This window comes from Equus quagga, chromosome 8 (assembly GCF_021613505.1).
Source record: "Equus quagga isolate Etosha38 chromosome 8, UCLA_HA_Equagga_1.0, whole genome shotgun sequence".
NCBI classification, from domain to species: Eukaryota; Metazoa; Chordata; class Mammalia; order Perissodactyla; family Equidae; genus Equus; species Equus quagga.
The window spans coordinates 61066636-61084595 of record NC_060274.1 but is presented as its reverse complement, the minus strand read 5'-3'; the positions used below and the strand labels follow the sequence as shown (position 1 = coordinate 61084595).

General features: G+C 41.1%; 1 protein-coding gene across 1 annotated transcript; it reads right to left on the bottom strand.

The window, feature by feature from the left end:
• Positions 1-7744: 7744 nt before the first annotated feature.
• GATAD1 (GATA zinc finger domain containing 1) lies at positions 7745-17393 on the bottom strand. The gene is made up of 5 exons (XM_046670607.1): positions 16925-17393; positions 16008-16133; positions 14321-14380; positions 10956-11139; positions 7745-9192 (listed from the first exon to the last, which is right to left on the bottom strand). The coding sequence occupies exons 1-5, from the start codon at positions 17177-17179 to the stop codon at positions 9002-9004; spliced, it is 816 nt and encodes a 271-aa protein (XP_046526563.1). The 5' UTR covers positions 17180-17393; the 3' UTR covers positions 7745-9001.
• Between the last annotated feature and the right edge of the window lie 567 nt (positions 17394-17960).

Genomic DNA, 17960 nt, shown 5'->3' with positions numbered 1-17960 from the left:
AAATGTAATGACAACCAGCAACATTACTGAGCATTTGCCATATGCCAGGCCCTGCACCTAAGCACCTTACACATATCATCATGTTTAATCCCCTCAACTATCTGGGAAGGTATGCAACTTGTCCAGTATTATTTCAACAACCTTGCATTTAACCCTGGTTGTCTGAGTCCAAAAGCCACGGCCCTACAGCTGTTCTACTCTGCCCACCTAGTCCTATTTCTGTGTTGGTCAAGGAGAACACTAAGACCAACTTCATGTGCAAGATGTCTGACGCCCGTAACTGAATTGTGTTAAACTCAGTTAAGATAGTACCTTGAGAATACACAAATAAACAAAAAGATATTCCATGCTCATGGATTGGAAGAATATTGTTAAAATATCCAGATATCCGAAACAATCTATAGATACAAGGCAATCCATATTAAAGGTCCAATGGCACTTTTCACATAAACAACAAACAATCCTAAAATTTGTATGGAACCACAAAAGACCCCAAATAGCCAAAGCAATTTTCAGAAAGAACAAAGCTAGAGGCATCATACTTCCTGATTTCAAACTATATTAAAAGTGATAGTAATCAAAATAGTACTGGCATCAAAACAGACACATAGATCAATGGAACAAAACAGGGAACCCAGAATTAAACTCATGTATATATGGCCAATTAATTGACAACAAAGGAGACAAGAATATAAAATGGGAAAAGGATAGTGTCTTCAATAAACGGTGGTGGTAAAACTGGACAGCCACATGCAAAGAATGAAACTGGACCCCTATCTTACACCATACATAAAAATCAACTGAAAATGGATTAAAGACTTGAACATAAGACCTGAAACTATAAAACTTCTAGAAGAAAACAAAGGCTGTAAGCTTCTGTACGTTGGTCTTGGTGATGATGTTTTGCATCTGACACCAAAAGGAAAAGCAACAAAAGCAGAAACAAACAAGTGGGATCACATCAAACTAAAAAGCTTCTGCACAGCAAAGAAAATAAAAAAAAAATGAAAGGGCAACCTACCAAATGGGAGACAATATTCACAAATCATATATCTGATAAGGGGTTAGCATCCAAATTATATAAAGAACTCAAACAACTCAATAGCAAAACAAACAATCCAATTTAAAAAACGGCAGAGGATCTAAATAGATATTTTTCCACAGAAGACATACAGATGGCTAACAGGTACATGAAAAGATGTTCAACATCACTAATCATCAGAGAAATGCAAATCAAAATGACAATGAGACATCACACCGCACCTGTTAGAATGGCTATTATCAAAAAGACAAATAACTGTTGATGTGGATGTGGAGAAAAGGGAAGCCTTGCATACTGTTGATGGGAGTGTAAATTGGTGCAGCCAGTATGGAAAACGGTATGGAAGTTCCTCAAAAAATTAAAAATAGAACTACCATATGATCTAGCAATTCCACTTCTGGGTATTTATCTGAAAAAAATGAAAACACTAACTTGAAAAGATATCTGCATCCCTATGTCCACTACAGCATTATTTACAATAGCCAAGACGTGGGGACAACCTGTGTCCTTCAATGAATGAATCAATAAAGAAAGTGTGGGGTATATGTATACATAGTGGAATATTATTCACCCAGAAAAAAGGAAACTTTGTCATTTTCAACAACATTAACGAACCTCAAGGGCATTATGCTAAGTGAAATAAGGCAAATAAAGACAAATACCGTCTGATCTCACTTATATGTGGAATCTAAAAAAACCAAAACAGTACTCCTCCCCTCCCAAACTCAAGCTTATAGATACAGAGAATAGATTGGTGGTTGCCAGAGGTAGGGGTGGGATTAGGGGGTAGGAGAAATGCGTGAAGGTGGTCAAAAGGTACAAACTTCCAGTTATAAAATTAATAAGTCCTGGGGAAGTAATGTCCAGCATGGGGACTATAGTTAATACTGTATTGTGTATTGGAAAGTTGCTAAGAGAGTAGATCTTAAGTTTTCACCATAAGAAAAAAAATCTTTTTTAACTATGTAAGGTGATGGATGTTCACTAGACATTGTGTTGATCACTTTACAATGTACACAAATATTAAATCATTACATTGTACATCTGAAACGAATATAGTATGTCAACTATACCTCAATAAAAAAATTAAAAAGGGAATATAGAAAATGAAAAAAGAAAAAGAAAATAGGTGTTCCATTGTTTGTTCGATTTGGAAACCCTTGCTTTCAAGGGCACTTCTTAAGAGAATGATTTTGTCTAATTGGAACATTCTCTATAGTGGCCTTTGTAATTCTAGGTTGTCTTAGTACGACGTTGTCATTTTTGTAGACATCTATCCATTCTGGGACCACAGGTCTTAGACATAAAGTAGGCAGGTGTACTGAAAGGTGGGGCGCTCAGTCTTGGAACCTTGAGGATCCCATCGCTTTAGCTAAGCCTTGGGTCTCTCAGAGGCAAATTAATACCTCAAAGGGATGTCGCACAGGGCTGGGGATTTTGTAGTGTTTTACAATGTACCTCGGTATCAGAAATTTTCTTGAGGTTGGCAGGTGACCTAGTGTCAATTTATCTCTTCGGTGGCCACCTTATCCTAGCAGGGGGATCTCAGAGTTAGATGGTGAGCCCTCTTACAGCTTTTAAGTGCTTGACCTGCGCCCAGCAATTTTGCAGCTTTGGCTTCCAAGATTCCTCTTAGCAATAGATCTATTATTCTTTTCATGAGAAAATTTCTTTATAGTGGCTTTTAATAGTCCAACTTTTACCTACTTAGATTTTGGCATGCCATTGGTCAAAACAGTCCAGATTTCTTGTTTTAATCTATTTCCCCAAGTCCCCCAATGGTTTATGCTGTGGACTTACCGGGAGGTTTTTGTGAGTCCCCTAACAGCTGCCATCTTGCACTCTTTAAGACTGAGGAGTTCCCGTTATTTTTCTCTTGCTGAAATAATCCTAATTCAACCAGACATGTTTCTGGCTGCCTGTGCACAGTTCCTGAGACTTGTCAGGACCACCTGAAGGCACTTACCTTGTAGATGAGGTCAGCCACAAACCCAAATGTTGTGGCCCACCAGATTACAAGGTGAAAAATCTGGAATCTCTCATACCTCAGTTTTTCCATCTGGAAGGACTAGGACAAACAAACTTGAAGAGCTCGTAACGCAAAATAAGCGGAGCTCCAACCAAGGGAAGCTTAGAGAGCAGCTCATCCCAGATCCCTGAGAGCGGCCCAAGGGGCAGCAACCCATAGGACTCGGTGGGTACCTTCAGCAGCGTCTGGACGCCGTCCTGACACTGCGGCAGCTGACTTCGGGTCCCATCTCATTGCGAAAACTGTCAAATGACAAAACTAAAACAACGTAGTAAGGAGTTTGAGGTCTTTTGTTCAGGAAAAAACGATCCATGGAATCGGGGGAGCACTCTTCCCAGGGATGTTGGGCAGCACTGAGTTATATAGCGCCTTAGAAGAGGCAACGTGGAAACTCGTGATTGGCTAGGAGGTCGGGGGTTTCCTTATAAGGCAGAAGGTCCTGTTTTCTAGGGTCAGATAAGAGCCAAAGCTGAGCTGGAGGATTGTTATTTGTGTGTGTTAGGTTTCCTTGACACGTGTTTCCAGTAAGTGCAAGCTGACTTAGGTTTAGATTTGTGACATGGGCTGGCCTCCATTTTATGGGTCCTCATATACCATTACCTTTATCAGGGCCAGTTGGTATAAACAGGCCTTTGATTAAACTCCTCAGTTGCCCAAAAGCAAGATGCTATGAGAGCTCTTTCTCACTTTGTAGAAATTGAAGCCTTTTATCAGCTGAATTTTCTATGCTAAGAGGGAACTAGCTGAAATAGTGGTTCTCATTTCTGGCTTCACCATTAGAATCATCCCTGGAACTTTAAACATTTTTTGTATTTTTAAATTTTACCAGATTCTTTGGAATTTAGGCCCCAGCCTCACTCCCAAGATTCTGATTTAACTGGTTGCTTGTGGGACCTTCACAGCAGTTCTTTGGTGGTTTTTTTTTCTTCTCTAACCCTCCGAAGGTGATTCTAACGTGTTTGTGATTCACTGGTGTAAAGGTGAGGCAGGGTAGTGAAATCTAAAAGTATGTTCAAAATCCATATGGTTAATTATTGAAATATAAAGCAGAGATAATTAAACGAGATAATGTTTGTGAACCTGCTGGGTACAAAGCACTGACAAGTGTTCTAGGAGGATGATTAATAGAAAATGAATTTCCCTCCAGCATAGGATTACGTTTTTGGCCTTTGTCTGTACGTCCAGAACCTCTTAGACCTGTTGAGAGAGCCACAACCATGAGGACCAAGAAGTATGGTTGTGTAGGTTAAGCCCTGCCCAAAGGTTCCTGGGTGAGTTGAGAATGGAATCCAGCCCACCATCCCTCACCAAGCTGTGAAATGGCCGCCATATTAAAACTCTCACACAGGTACCGTGTTCTAATAGCAGCTGTGACAAGAGGGCCTGAATCAAAAAGCTGCCCACTTCCTCTCTCTTCCAAATTTAGGGTGCCGTGAGGACAAATACGAATTTAAAATAAGAGGCTTCATTCCCCCTGTTGAAAATAAGGGAAGAGATTTCCCTCCCCACCCTTTTGGTCAGAATATTTACCTTAGAAAACTTGCAAGTGGAATTATTTTCTCTGTCTTTTTGAAAAGTATCTTTTTGGAAACTAAATAAGCCTTTGTCAGCTTTGTGAACTAGGAATGTCTTTCTCAAGGAGCTGGGAGCCATCTCTGAAATATAAACATCAGGAGATAGTGCCACTATCCCCCAGTTTCTGTGGGAGGGTAGGAGCCTAACTTCAGTGCTCCAAGTTGTAAAAGTACTTCCTGTCCTAAAGGTATAAATTTGTTTTTCACCCCCTCTGGATAAAGTCAATTGGGTAACATACATGATCACCCCAATTACCAGGTACAGTTAGGAAGAACTGCATGTGACTAATGGTGATGTCAAATTCTCTTAGCTGAGAACTAGTTACTGTTTATCTGGAGAACGTGTATGTAATGGGTTGTATCTGCTTGGCTATATAAGAGTGAGATTTCTTTCTGTCTTGGCAATCTCTTAGCCAACTGCCTGTGATGAGCCTCACTTTCTGGTTTAATGTTCAGTCAATAATAAAAAGTGTTTTCTTTCTCTCCTATCTTTATGGAGAGGATTTCTGGATTGAGAGAAGATTTTGTTTTTTTAAAATTATATTTCCCCCATAGCATCTTCACCCTTTATTCTAAAGTTACTGTCTTTTTTGCTCACACCTTCCTTATCCATGGGGAGAAGTATTTAATGTATGTAGGTGTTTTTGTTACAAACTGCATTCTACCCAGCTTCAGCTAAACAGGTGGAACACAGGAGTTAGGGTAATTCAAAATAATGACGGTGTTACAAGAAGCTGAGGTTATGATTGTAGCTTTTCTGCTTGTGGTTGAGTAATTACTTCATGTCAGTCTGTCATGTTGAACAAAAAATACTTGTTAATGATTCCTACTTCTTTAACAGAAAAAAAGAAGAAGGGAAGAGAAGAGAGTTGTTTGGTTTTTAAATTTTGTATACTTTTTTTGACAGAAAGAAATTAAAATTTTTTATAATCTAATCTGTTCATCTTTCCCTACGTGATCTCCTTCATTGCTTTTCAGTTAAAATTTATCAAAGTAATACATATAGTTTTTAAAAAAAAAGGTCAAATAATTCTAAATAGCTTACATGAAAAACAGTTCCTGTCTTATCCTTCAGTGTCTCAGTAACTGTATCAGTCAGGATTTGATCAGAGAAAGAGAACCACTAGGAATGATGTAGAATAAAGGATCTATGACAGAGATTGTACCTTACACAATCGGGAGAGCCTGTTGAACAGCCTGTGTAAAGCTTTTGCTTCTGTGTCTGGTGCTGGGGTCCAAAATCAGCAGGGCAGGCAGCCTGGAAGGGAAGATGGACTTTAACTGGAGAAGAATCGGACAAACTTGAACCTGCCTCAGTCTCTCACCTTCACCAAGCCTCCAACTTGGATGATGTAGGTGCCCTGCCAGAGAAGCTGGCGCCTGTCATCACTGAGCTCAACGTGCACCTGACCCCGGAGCTGATGAAGCTGAAGGAGGTCACTCCTGGGTTCTGCCACAGAATCACTTTGTGAACGTAGGAAATTAACTAAATCACTGAATTTATTTCCTCGGCATGTAACATTCATCTACCTTGCAAAGGTTTAAGAATTACTATTTATTAAATGTTTTGTATATGCATGGACTAAAAAACGGTCGTCCCTCATCACCAGTTGGGCAGTATGCAAACAAATACGTGTGTCTGTGTTATGTATGCTCATTGTAGAAAAGTTGGAAAATACTGAAAAGTTTATAAAGAAGAAAAATGCACACAAATGCACTACAACTTATTTAAGCGCTCCTCTCGTTTGTCATGCAGGTTTCTCCCTGGAGTTGACCTCTTGGCTTTTACTTTTTGTGTGTAGGAGGTACAGCCTCCTACTAAATGTATGATTCACACATCTGGTGTGAAGTAAAAAGCAGTTCCCAAAGCAAGCCCAGGGCACAAAACAAAATCCACAAAGTGCCCCTCCCTTTTCTGGACCATGGCAGAACTTCTGAGTATGTGTAATGTATCTATGTCTATGTGTATATACACATGCACACATACATAAAATAATTTTATATATATATATATCACTCCATTGTTCTTATGATTTCACCTACTTATGGCTGAAACGGAATTGTGATTCAGACTTCTTGATGGAAAACTTATTAGTCCTGGAAAAGCCTTTCACAGCCAAGAAACTAAATGGCTTGGGACAATTTTTTCAGGTACTCATGTTAAGATTTATTTGTGTAAGAGAACTATTTAAAGCTCATCTTAAAAAAATCCTGTTAAAATAATCTTAAAAACAATCTAATACGAATCGAGAATAGAACAATTTGAAATTCTACTTGAGTTGACTGTTGACAAGAGAATTTGAAGTTTAAGTCAAAGTTAGCATGAACTAGTACTAAGTAAAATAGCAACAGGCATCTTAGTTAACAGCATCTCCCATAAACAAGGACCAGGTTAGGTGCTGTGGGAACTACACAGATGAGTAAATAAAACACACCATCTCTGCCCTCCAGAGAACACAGTAGTAGGGGTGGGGCAAGAGAAGTAGAAGCTTAAATGCAACAACAGAGGAGGACAGAGATGGACTTCAAGGAGCTGCGGGAATCTGGAAAGGTCTCACAGGGAGACAGAATTTGAGGACCTGAAGAAAGGCCTTTGTTGGAGTTGCAGGAAACAGTATGAAAAAGGATTCCGAGCCAGGGGAACGAGTAGGGTATGGGGGAAAACATGTTAGCGGTGGTGAAAAGGGGGAGACAAGGCTTGGAATACAGACTGGGGCCATACCAGGGCAGACCTTCCACAACAGGAGAAAAGGTATGACTCTACCCTGTAAGCAATAGGAGCCATTGGTATTTGCTGAGGAGGAAAGTGAAAATTCCTTCTTTATTTTAAAGGATACTACACAGGTACCTACCAATTTATAAACAATGGTCGATATATACACTGGTTTTTAAATATTTCCTCATTTTAGGAAGTATCTTACATTAAGTGTTCATTTATCAATCAGCCATTCTTTGATTTTCCTAAAATCTATTACATATTGAAGATGAATCTGTCACTCCAAATTATGAGTACTACAACACTGGTGTTTTCTATTTGTACCATTTTTGGGTAGAAAGCCCTATTTATTGTTTAAATGAAATAAATAAATCCAAAGTAAATACATTGCGGAAAATACATTTTAATACAAAATTTTGAATATTAAATTAGCATTTAGTTATTTACAATGTTATTTACAATCCATTTTACTATAACTTTTGTGAAAAGAGAGATAACTATGTACATAGATCTATCTATAGTTGCTTCTTTCCAACATACAACCTGTAACTGGTAGAAAAATGGTAACAGTTAAATTTGCTACAGCTCAAAATCAGTATAATTAAATTAGATTCTGACAAATTTTCCCGGGTTTGAAGAATGCTGATTGAGTCAGGACAGAAGAAGAGGCAAGTGTGTACATCCCCACTTCTTCCCACCTTTACATTGTTGCTCCCTGACTTAGCTGACCTGCACTTGAAGTAAAACCTGTACCCGAATTTTGGACAATTTAGCAAAGAAATGGCCTTTAAAGTCCAAGACATGGTTTTAGGCCTATTGTTAAGCATCTATAGCAGATGCTTTGACTTTGGGCTAGACGTTTTCTTAGATATCAATGCTAATGACCTATTAATCATTTTTATGACTGCCCAATGGTTATTCAAACGGTAGTCAAGAAGCTGTCAAGTGGGATGTCTGAACAGCACAGGTTTCCTGTGTGTTTTCAGTGAAGTTGACTGTCAGCACTATAAATTCTCACGGTTTGACTGGAAGCCTCATTTTGATTGACAAGGTAGTGAGAACAGTGGAGAGTGGCTCTATTAAGATCAACTGACTAAGTCTGAATCCCTGTTTGCTACAGAGGAATTAGACGAAAGTTTTAAAAAGCCTGGGCACTTTTCTTAAGGTTAAAACAGCCAACAGCCTGTCACAGCATCTTCCTGGTGAGAAAACAGCTTGTGTAGCTTTGTGATAGATACTGTTGGTCATAGCTACATTTTATTTGATTCAGCCCTTGGTCAGAAATCCAAACCTTAATTAATATTTTGTTCTTGTAGAAAAATACAATCCACTTTATGATTTTCTAGAAATGAGATATGGAGAAGAATAGAAACTCCCTGTTCCTAGTGGTCTCTCTGAAAATTACAGCCTTTACCTGGGAAGATACACATATAGAATGTAATATTGAACTTTAAAATATATTTAATTCTTTTCTATCTCTTTTAATTTTCTAAATGACTAGTAACAAACAAGCTAATGGTTACTGGGTAGTAGGGGAAAACCTTTTTAGTCATTTTTCCAAGAATTTCATTAAAGAAATATGGCATATCTTGTATTAGTATGAATACAAGATAATTGGAAATCGAGTTTTACTTTTTAAACTACAAATGGTTGGAAACTGTTTCCTTAATAGTTATTGCAGGAGTAGGTCCAACGTGAGTCCATATGTAGCCCTTCTCTGGTCTGGTGGGAACTGTGGGAAATGGAGATGAACGTGACTTGAAATATTCAGAAGGGGCATGACAAACAAATTCCAAGTATTCCATCTTCCTTGGAAGGTCCTCCTCTGGTCCTAAAAGGCAGCCAATGGAAAGATTAAACACATTTTTGAACATATCAATGGAAAAGTTAAACACTTTTGAACATCATGTCATTTTCATAAAATGTTAAAATTCCTAGACACTAGGAGAAACTACTCTAGTGGTGACTTGACATTTGCCCTTGAAATGTATTATTCTGAAGGTACTCTCCATCATTTTTGTCTACTTTAACTGCTTAAGGAATACAGCATTCTCCCCAAAACAGTGATTCAACATAGAAAGGATTCTAAAACTAATATTTAGCCTTATATAGCGTATATTATATGCCCGCACTGTTCTAAGTACTTTACATATACCAATACTCTGAATCCTCACAACGACCCTCTGATTATTATACGATTATTATTCCCATTTTACATTTGAGGAAATGAGGCAAGAGAGATTAAGGAACTTGCCCAAGATCACAGAGCTGGTAAGTGGCTGTGCTGTGAACCCAGATAGTCTGGCTCGAGTTTGTCCTCTGAAGCTCCATCCTATGCTGCCTCCTCTAGATTCTGAGGATCAGCAGGAGGAGGTGGGAGAGGAGCCCCGGAGGTGACTCTGTCACATCACTGCCTCTGCTGAGAATCCTGTCCGACAGATCATGGAAATGAAAGTCCACTCTTCTAAATACAAGTAGAAGACTAAAACTGTTTGGTCATGTATCAAACTTGACATGTAAGTGAGAAGAAGAGTGCTACTTTATTTGTCCCTGAGTTCTCTCTGAAAAAAACCTTTTATATGTTTTTTTCCTCAGAATGCAAAAGTAACTCATGCCTATTGCAGAAGGGTTGAAAAGTTCAGGGTAATTCAAAAACTGTGAACTCTTTCAAAATTGTATTTATCGGTAACTTCTTGTGCGTCTACGTCAAGAACCATTAGTACCACTTCTTTTGTCAGCCTTGAAATCAATGAGTATCGTGGCTGCCATTTCAACTGTCAACGATGATGTGTTAGAAATGGTCTAGGATGATGTATGTGACACACAGAGGGACACATATTGAGAATTTTTAAGATTTTACAAATAACCGTGATATTCCTATAGAAATTATTTTTGAGTAGATTGTTATGTGTTACCTAAATAACCTAGTTCCTGAGCAATAAATTCTTTTAATAGAGTTAGCCTTGGGTCACTCAGAAAAATCTTATCCACAAAGCTTTGTAGTGGGTGCATATTGCCCTAATTCAAAATAACTGATAGCACTCAAACTCCAGCTATATAAAATATCTTTCATATTTTATATTTCATATTTTATTTCATATTTTATAGAAACCTCTCTACTTTTTTGTACTTAAGGATACTTAAGCTTCTTTGTTATGGACTGAATTGTATTCCCCCAAATTCATATGTTGAAGCTCTAACCCGCAATGTGATAGTATTCGGAGATAGGGCCTTTAAAGAGGTAATTAGGGTTAAATGAGATCATAAGAGTGGGGCCCTAATCCAATAGGATTGGTGCCCTTATAAGAAGAGGAAGAGACGCCAGGAGTGTGCACCACAGAAGGAAGGCCACGTGAGGACCCAACCAGAAGGCGGCTGTCTACGAGCCAGGAAGAGCTCTCACCAGAAAGTGACCCTGACAGCATGCTGATCTTGGACTTCCAGCCTCCAGAACTGTGAGAAAAGAAACTTCTGTTGTTTAAGCCGCTCAGCCTATGGTATTTTGTTATGGCAGCCCAGGCAGACTAATACATTCCTTTACATAATAAAGGAGAATTAACTGGGTTCAAGGACGTGGATCATTTTCAAACTCACCTATGATGTAGGATGCAGGATCAAACTGGTCCCTGGGGCTTGAGAGAGTGGGAATGAGCCACGTCAGTGCTGCGCTCTTCTCACAATACTGGTCCTGGATAAAACCCCTGATCTGAGCATAGTAGGGTTTTCCATCTTGTTCATCAATCACAGAAACAACATCTCCAATTTGGTAATATACTCCCTGGGGGAAACAGAAGATAATCTCATATTTAAAATAAAAATAGAACAGCATCTCAGCCATGAACTGAAACTCCCTTAACACGAAAGCAATTATATGATCAATAAAAGGTCTGCAAGATGGTCTAATGTATCAATGTTTATATGGTTGATGCCAATTCTAAAGCTTTCACTTCTGAACCAAAAAAATTTTACACCCACTCACACACATGCACATGACAACTTGCATCCAGAGAAAACATTTGTTTATCAAAATACTTTGATTTATATCACAACGGTACTATCCCTACATTTTTGGCAGAGCCATTGAGCTGTAGAAAGGTGAAGTGACTTGCCGAAAGCTGCACAAGGCAGAGCTGCAGCCGAGGCTCCTACAGCTCAGTGGTCTGTCTCTGTACTGTCTTGAAAAGCAGGGCTTACATGGTGAGAATGTACACCACACGCCTACCCCCTCAACCATCCATTCAAGGAAACAGATACCATAAATTCAAACCAAACGAAATGACAGAAACTCTTTTGATTATAACCAGTGTTCAGGAGAGGTTTACCCTCAGTTTACTGAAACTTTCCCCACTCTCACGGGTGCCTGTCTTTTCCCTCCCGTTCACTTTTATATCCTCCCACAAGACAATTTCTGATATTTCCAGCATTCAAGGCTTCTGGTCCTATCCCTGTTCTACTTCATACCCAACTACTTAATCTGTCCATGTCCTGTGTTTATGTCCCGTGTCCAAATCTTTATGACACTCAGCACTTCCTTAGGTGGGTGCAGTTCTCAGTAGGCCATACTGTCCTTCACTGTAAGAACCAGGTGTGATTCATTGCTGCTTCCCTCAAAACAGGGCCTCGACAGCAGGTAAAGCTGCTGGGGTGTGCACCTCAACGATAAAAATGATTCTGAAGAAATATTTCCAGTAATTGAGCTGTGACATGAATGCCTAATAGACCAGGAGTTTCTCCTGGTGGACCTTTTACCCACATGTCTAAGGGTGACTGTTGCATCTGGATCAGGTGTAGTCAGGTATAGTCACTGTGGGCCAAAATCCACTACTTACTTGCTAGTTCATATCCATCATCAGCTGGTCCTTCGAGCCACTACTCCCAAGTTCTAAGTTATTTATCATATAAATAGTTTGCATTTATGGCTTGCTTTGTCTACATGTATAATCATTATTCCCAAATTGCAAATGATCATACTTATTTTCTGACACACAAAAAACAGGGCCTTGCTTGTCATAAGCACGTGAATATATGCTGAATGAACATTAATCCAAAAGACGTAATAGTGTGAAAGCAGAACTACGAGGCAAGCACAATGTCTTAGTGAAAGATTCCAAGGGCAATCAAAGGCTGGCACATAGCAGGTGATTATTAATAAGTGTTGTGCTGTATATATATATATATGTAACACCAAACAGAACTAGGCACTTGATCTAAGGAGTCCCCTCAACGCAGGGAGGTTTCAGGGTTTCTGGCAGAGAGGAAGGGGCTCCACTCTGAATAGTGAAGAACATGGATTAGGGGTAACCAGACCTGAGTTCGTGAAGCTGTTTTGCCACAGAAGTGCTGCAGGGAGATCACTTAACCATTCTGGGTCTTGAGTGCCCATACTCTTGGCCACCATACCCAGTGGCTTCCACTCAGCTCCCTCGTGCTTGCCTGATCTGGGCTCTAGTTCAGCAGCTGGCAAGGACCTCTTAAACTTGCCCACCACGGTGCTGCCTGCAGTGGCACCGCTGTGACAGGCTCTACAATACTGGGTATCTGCAGCATTACTTGAAATATTTTATTGCATTTTTTCCTTATTGTTTAATAAACATGGGTGGTACACAGCAATGAGAAAGTACTGATACTTGCAATAACAGGTCCCACACGCCTTTCTATTGAGACATGGCTGGAAATCATGAGTACACTAAATCCTGAGCTTAAGTCTAGTTGCTCCTGGACTTAATCTGTAAACTGTATGTTCAGCTGTGAAGGTAATGCACAAATTTAAAAATGTGATTATGTTAATTTCTACTATTCATTGAGTGCTTACTTGGCTAGGTGCTTACCATACATGATCTCACTTGACCTAATGAGGTAGTTTCTGTTTACAATCCCTATTTGATAGATGAAGAAACATTGGAGAAGTTGGTCCTAGCCCAGTCACACAGCCACTTGCCCAGGCAGAGGAGCCAGGAGCTAGGCTCTGGGTTTGGGCTCTGGCATCTGACTGCCTCGCTCTATCACTTGTCAGCTATGTGATCTTGGAGAAGTCAATTAACCTCTCTGTGCCTCAATTCTTCATCCATAAAACGGGGACAACAGTGCTCACTTCAAGGAGTGGAATGAATCAAATAAAGCACGTGAAATGCTCAATTCACTGCCTGATGCACTGCAAGTACATACTAAATTTTAGCTATTTTATTTATTATTAACAATGTATGAAATGCTGGAAAAACGCCTGTGTATAGACTGTTTTAGACTATACAGATTCTGGGCTGACACAAAAAAGGTACACTTAGGGGGTGTAGTCACCTGTGTTTCCCAGTGTTTGGTCCACTTAGGTCAGGTATAAGGCCCTAACTCACACAACTGCCCCTTAAGCGACAGTTCAGACCCCAAAACACCAGTGTTTAACAGTTGATACCTATGTCTGGCCTGCCAGGACGTGGAGGTCTTCTATGTTCCAACTGCTTTCCTAAGGCTTCTGGTTCAAAAACCACAATTTGTCACCTCTCTCACTGAGGGATCAGATGCCCTTATTCCTCTCACTTCTACTGAAAGGCATTTTAGAATCTCTGTCCAAACTCTATCCACTAGACGCCACGATCTACATGCTCTACTAGTTCAAATCCCACCTCTGTCCTCCTCACCCTTCAGTGCGTCACAGTGACTAGGATGGCTCACTCTTTCATGGCTCCACACCACAGATTAGCATTTTAAAAACACTTCCCATTACCTACATTAAAAAATACTTAAGATCCTCATATCATATTTCAGTAGGCAACTTCCCCTCCCACCTTAGCTCTGGATGAGATATTTTATAATAGCCACGTATGGGGGAAAATACCTTAGAAGGGAACGGAAAACACAATCACACCTTAAGTGGAGTAGCAGAGACCTTTAGACTAACCCAACATTTTAGTAGCACATTATACAATAGGCCCAAGTCTTCCTTCAGTAACTCTATAGACGCTTACCTTGTAGAAGATTGATTCTGCAGTGATTATGGTGGAAACTGACTCAGGAGCTTTGATGGGCTATAAAAAAAAAAGTAAAAATGTTAGCACCTTTGGAGCGCATATGTGTGTACAGGCCGTTTTCCCAGCCATATATGAGAGTTCTATAGTTTGAGAAGTACTAAATTTGACAAGAACTGCAATAAAAAGATAAACAATTTTCTCAATGTTGTGGCAAAACACAGTCTGAATATTTCCACTGCTATTTCTGCTACCATTAGCTTAGAAATTGCTGAGAACCAAAGGATAAGCTTATGATCATGCTGCTGAGATCTAACTTAAGCCCTCTCAGAGCTGTATTACACATGAACATTCTAGTTATAAAAACATACTCTCTCTAATAGCCTGAGCATGACAGAAGTGGAAGGAATAAAGAATGTGCAGGTGGACACAAAGTGAAAAAATGCCTCCTTGCAGACAGTTTCCATCTTACCTTAACTATGAAACTAGCCCTGATACTCAATATCATCAGAACTAATTTTCTAGCAAGCCTGAACTAAGGCTAAAAGAAACTTCCTTGGGAGTGCTAAGTAATTTGCCACCATCCAACCATCATTGAAATCCCTTCTGAAGTTGCAAAACGCACTTTCATGCCACAACACAGAAACTAGGCCTCTCCAAGGTGTTCTGGTGTCATGCTTGAAGAAAGGGGTTGCTAGAGAAATTGGTATTGAAATAATTGTAGAGAACATATTCCACCAAATTTAAGAGGAAAACATGTGTTTAACTAATACACCTATAATCAAATGAATATTTACTTAACATGTTTTGTCTAGGCGATAAATGCCTCATTTTAAGAAAACTAAATTATAAAACTTTTAAATAAGTTAGAGGCAACTATTCTCAGTAAGAATCCAGAATCTGCAAGAGAATATACTGCAGGGCCCCTTGGTGTTTTATAAATGGATACGCCCAACTTCAAAAAGGCCTTTACTGATAAGTAAAGCATTCCTGTTCTGAAAGGAAAGAATACCATACTGAGGTTTCAAAAAATAGTCCATAATCCATTGTCCATTGAGTTTGACCATTGTCGCCTTGTATTTACAAAAGTAATGAGAATTTACTGCAACAAAAAAGTGCTTTCAACTACCTCCAGCACAAGTCTTCCAAAAATCTATTCTTCTTTTCCCCAACAATCTATTTTTCTTACAGCAGAAGAAGAGATAAAGGTTTAGCAAAATTTTTGATTCATATTCATCAAATATATCATCGTAAGTCAGTACATTTGTCTTGGGGCTATAATTACAAACAAACATGGAAATGAATGAGATCCAGTATTATTATTTACTTAGATCTTTAAAGAACGAAAAAAAAGTTTGCCTAGTGTACCTGGCCATGCCAAGAACCATAATCCCACCTCATCCTTTGCATAGAGAACCCAATAAAATGTGCTCAAGGTTTATGTTTCTTTTAGGCTCATATTTTATATTTTCCAGAGGAAAAAATAAAAGCTAAAAAACGAGAAAGAACAATAACCATCCGGCAACAGAGCTCAGTCCCTTTTGGAAAGTCTGGCCCGCTCCCCAGAGGAGTACAGGAGAGCTCCCCAGAGCAGTCAGACTGCAACCGTGAGAGACGAAGGCGGCGGCAGGACACACTACACACACAACGCCATTACAGTAAAAGACACTGTCCACAATCATCTTACATTTTTTAATTTAAAAATATGTCTTCTCCCTTTTCCTTTAGTGGAAACTTTCTTTTCAGCAGCTGGAGCAGATTTGTATTTAGTGTTTCTGAGCCGAGCAGACCTCCTGTGAATTTCCTGCTTACTCTGTTATATAAACAATTAAAGAAAAAGAGAAAGAAATAAAAAGTATAGAACCGTTGCTGTCCCGATATAACCATCTTACAAGGATCCCGGAGTATGCACTTTACACGGACATTTAAAAACTAAGTTTAAGAGTGCGTATTTTCTTTTTATGCCTGGTAATCACATGAACTGAGCTAATTAAAACAGGGACGGCTCTTGCGAGCGCTACCTCTGAAGCCTCCAAAAAGGTGTGAGCTACCTAGAACAGGGCAAGGGGCAGGAGCAGGAATAAGGCTAGGCCAAGGCAAGGACTGGTCATGTTCTGTTTCTAACAGAAAACTTAGGTCAACTCTTCAACGCGGGAGAAAGGGGTAGGTATGCCGCCCCCTACACCGGAATACTTATGCTGCCACTGAAAATAATGACATGATAATCTTACTTAATAACATGACATAATGACCAAAGTAAGTTTATTAACAGGGAAAGAGGTCCAGTAGCGAGACCCTGTTTACGCCTCTGCGTATACGTGTCTATACTAAGATGTCTGGGTGCCATCCAAAATATTATTACAAGGGGGGATTTCGGAAGGGTTTTTTTTTTTTGCTTCTCTAGACGTTCAATTTCTCACCAGAAGAGCTGCTTAGAATGGGACAAACCAACGACGATCTTCTCAGGGGGTGGCAGGCGACGGCCTGGCCCAGCAAAGGCACCGCGATGCTGGGAGGGCCGCGCCAGAGCCCCCTGCCCGCCCGGCCTCCGCCCGCCGCGCGCCCGATCGGCCTCCGCCGGCGGGAGGGGCCGGAGGAGCTCACCTGCTTGCCGCCCCCGCCCCCGTTGCTCTGCGGAGGGGCGGCCGAGGTGCTGGCGAAGGTCGCCGCGCCGAAGCCGCCGCCGCCGCCGCCGCTGCCCCCCGTCCCGCCGGCCGCCCCCGAGCCGGCGCCCCCGCCGCCCGCGCCGCCCCGGCCCGTGCAGTGGTGGCAGAGGATCTCCCCCTGCGGGCCCTTCTTCCACATGGAGGACGAAGTGGTCTTGCAGACGCTGCAGGTGGGCTTCAGGCCCAGTGGCATCGTGGCCGGCTCGGGCGGCCCCCGCGGGCGCAGCGACACGGGAATGGCGACCGCCGGCCCTGGCCGCCCACTGGCCGGCCCACCACCCCCAGCGACAGGAAGAGCGGCGAGGGCGCGGGCGCCGAGCTGCCCACGCAGGGACCCGGCTGCGGCCGCTGCCCCCTGGAGGCAGGATGCCTTTCCCGCTCCGCACCAGCGCGGGGCGGCCCGGAGCGCCGGGTGGCGGGGCTGGGGCGGGGCCTGGCCTGGGAGGGAAGCCGAGCCGCGGCCCTGAGGAGGCTTCCGGCGATGGGCGGGGCCAGCCCGCCTGACCGGAAGTGCCCCACCCGGAATTTCTAGGAGCGCGCTGCGTTTCAGCTGCTGGCGCCTAGGGTCTTGCTTCGCAAGCTTTTTGGCCGTAGGCTCGCGGTTGGCAGGTGAAATGCAGGACGCCCAGTTAAATTTGGATTTCACATAAGCAACGAATAATTTTTTAGTATGAGTGTATCCTATACAGCATTCATTGTCTGAAATTCAAATTTAGCTAGGCGTCCAGTATTTTTGCTTACTAAATCTGGCGCTGCTACCCGAGATGCCTTTACACTCTTAAAAATTATAATTTATACCCCTAAATACGTGTGTTTATATCCGTGCTCATTTATGTGTTAGGAGTTGAAACAGACTTTTTAAAGCCTAAGATGTCAAGCACACATTCATTAGCCATTGGGTGATGTCATCATATGTGTTGTGGCCTCTGAACAGAATGCCAGTGAGAGAGTGAGGGTGGAAAAGGCAAATAACT

Bases quoted from the DNA above. Each gene is read 5' to 3' on its own strand.
- GATAD1 (XM_046670607.1), bottom strand. From the start codon at position 17,179: ATGCCACTGGGCCTGAAGCCCACCTGCAGCGTCTGCAAGACCACTTCG. The intron at 14,381-16,007 runs GTAAGATGATTG...TTTTTTTTATAG, and splicing joins ATATTTTTAAATTAAAAAAT to CCCATCAAAGCTCCTGAGTC. The intron at 9,193-10,955 runs GTGAGTTTGAAA...GCTGCCTTTTAG, and splicing joins TCCTGCATCCTACATCATAG to GACCAGAGGAGGACCTTCCA.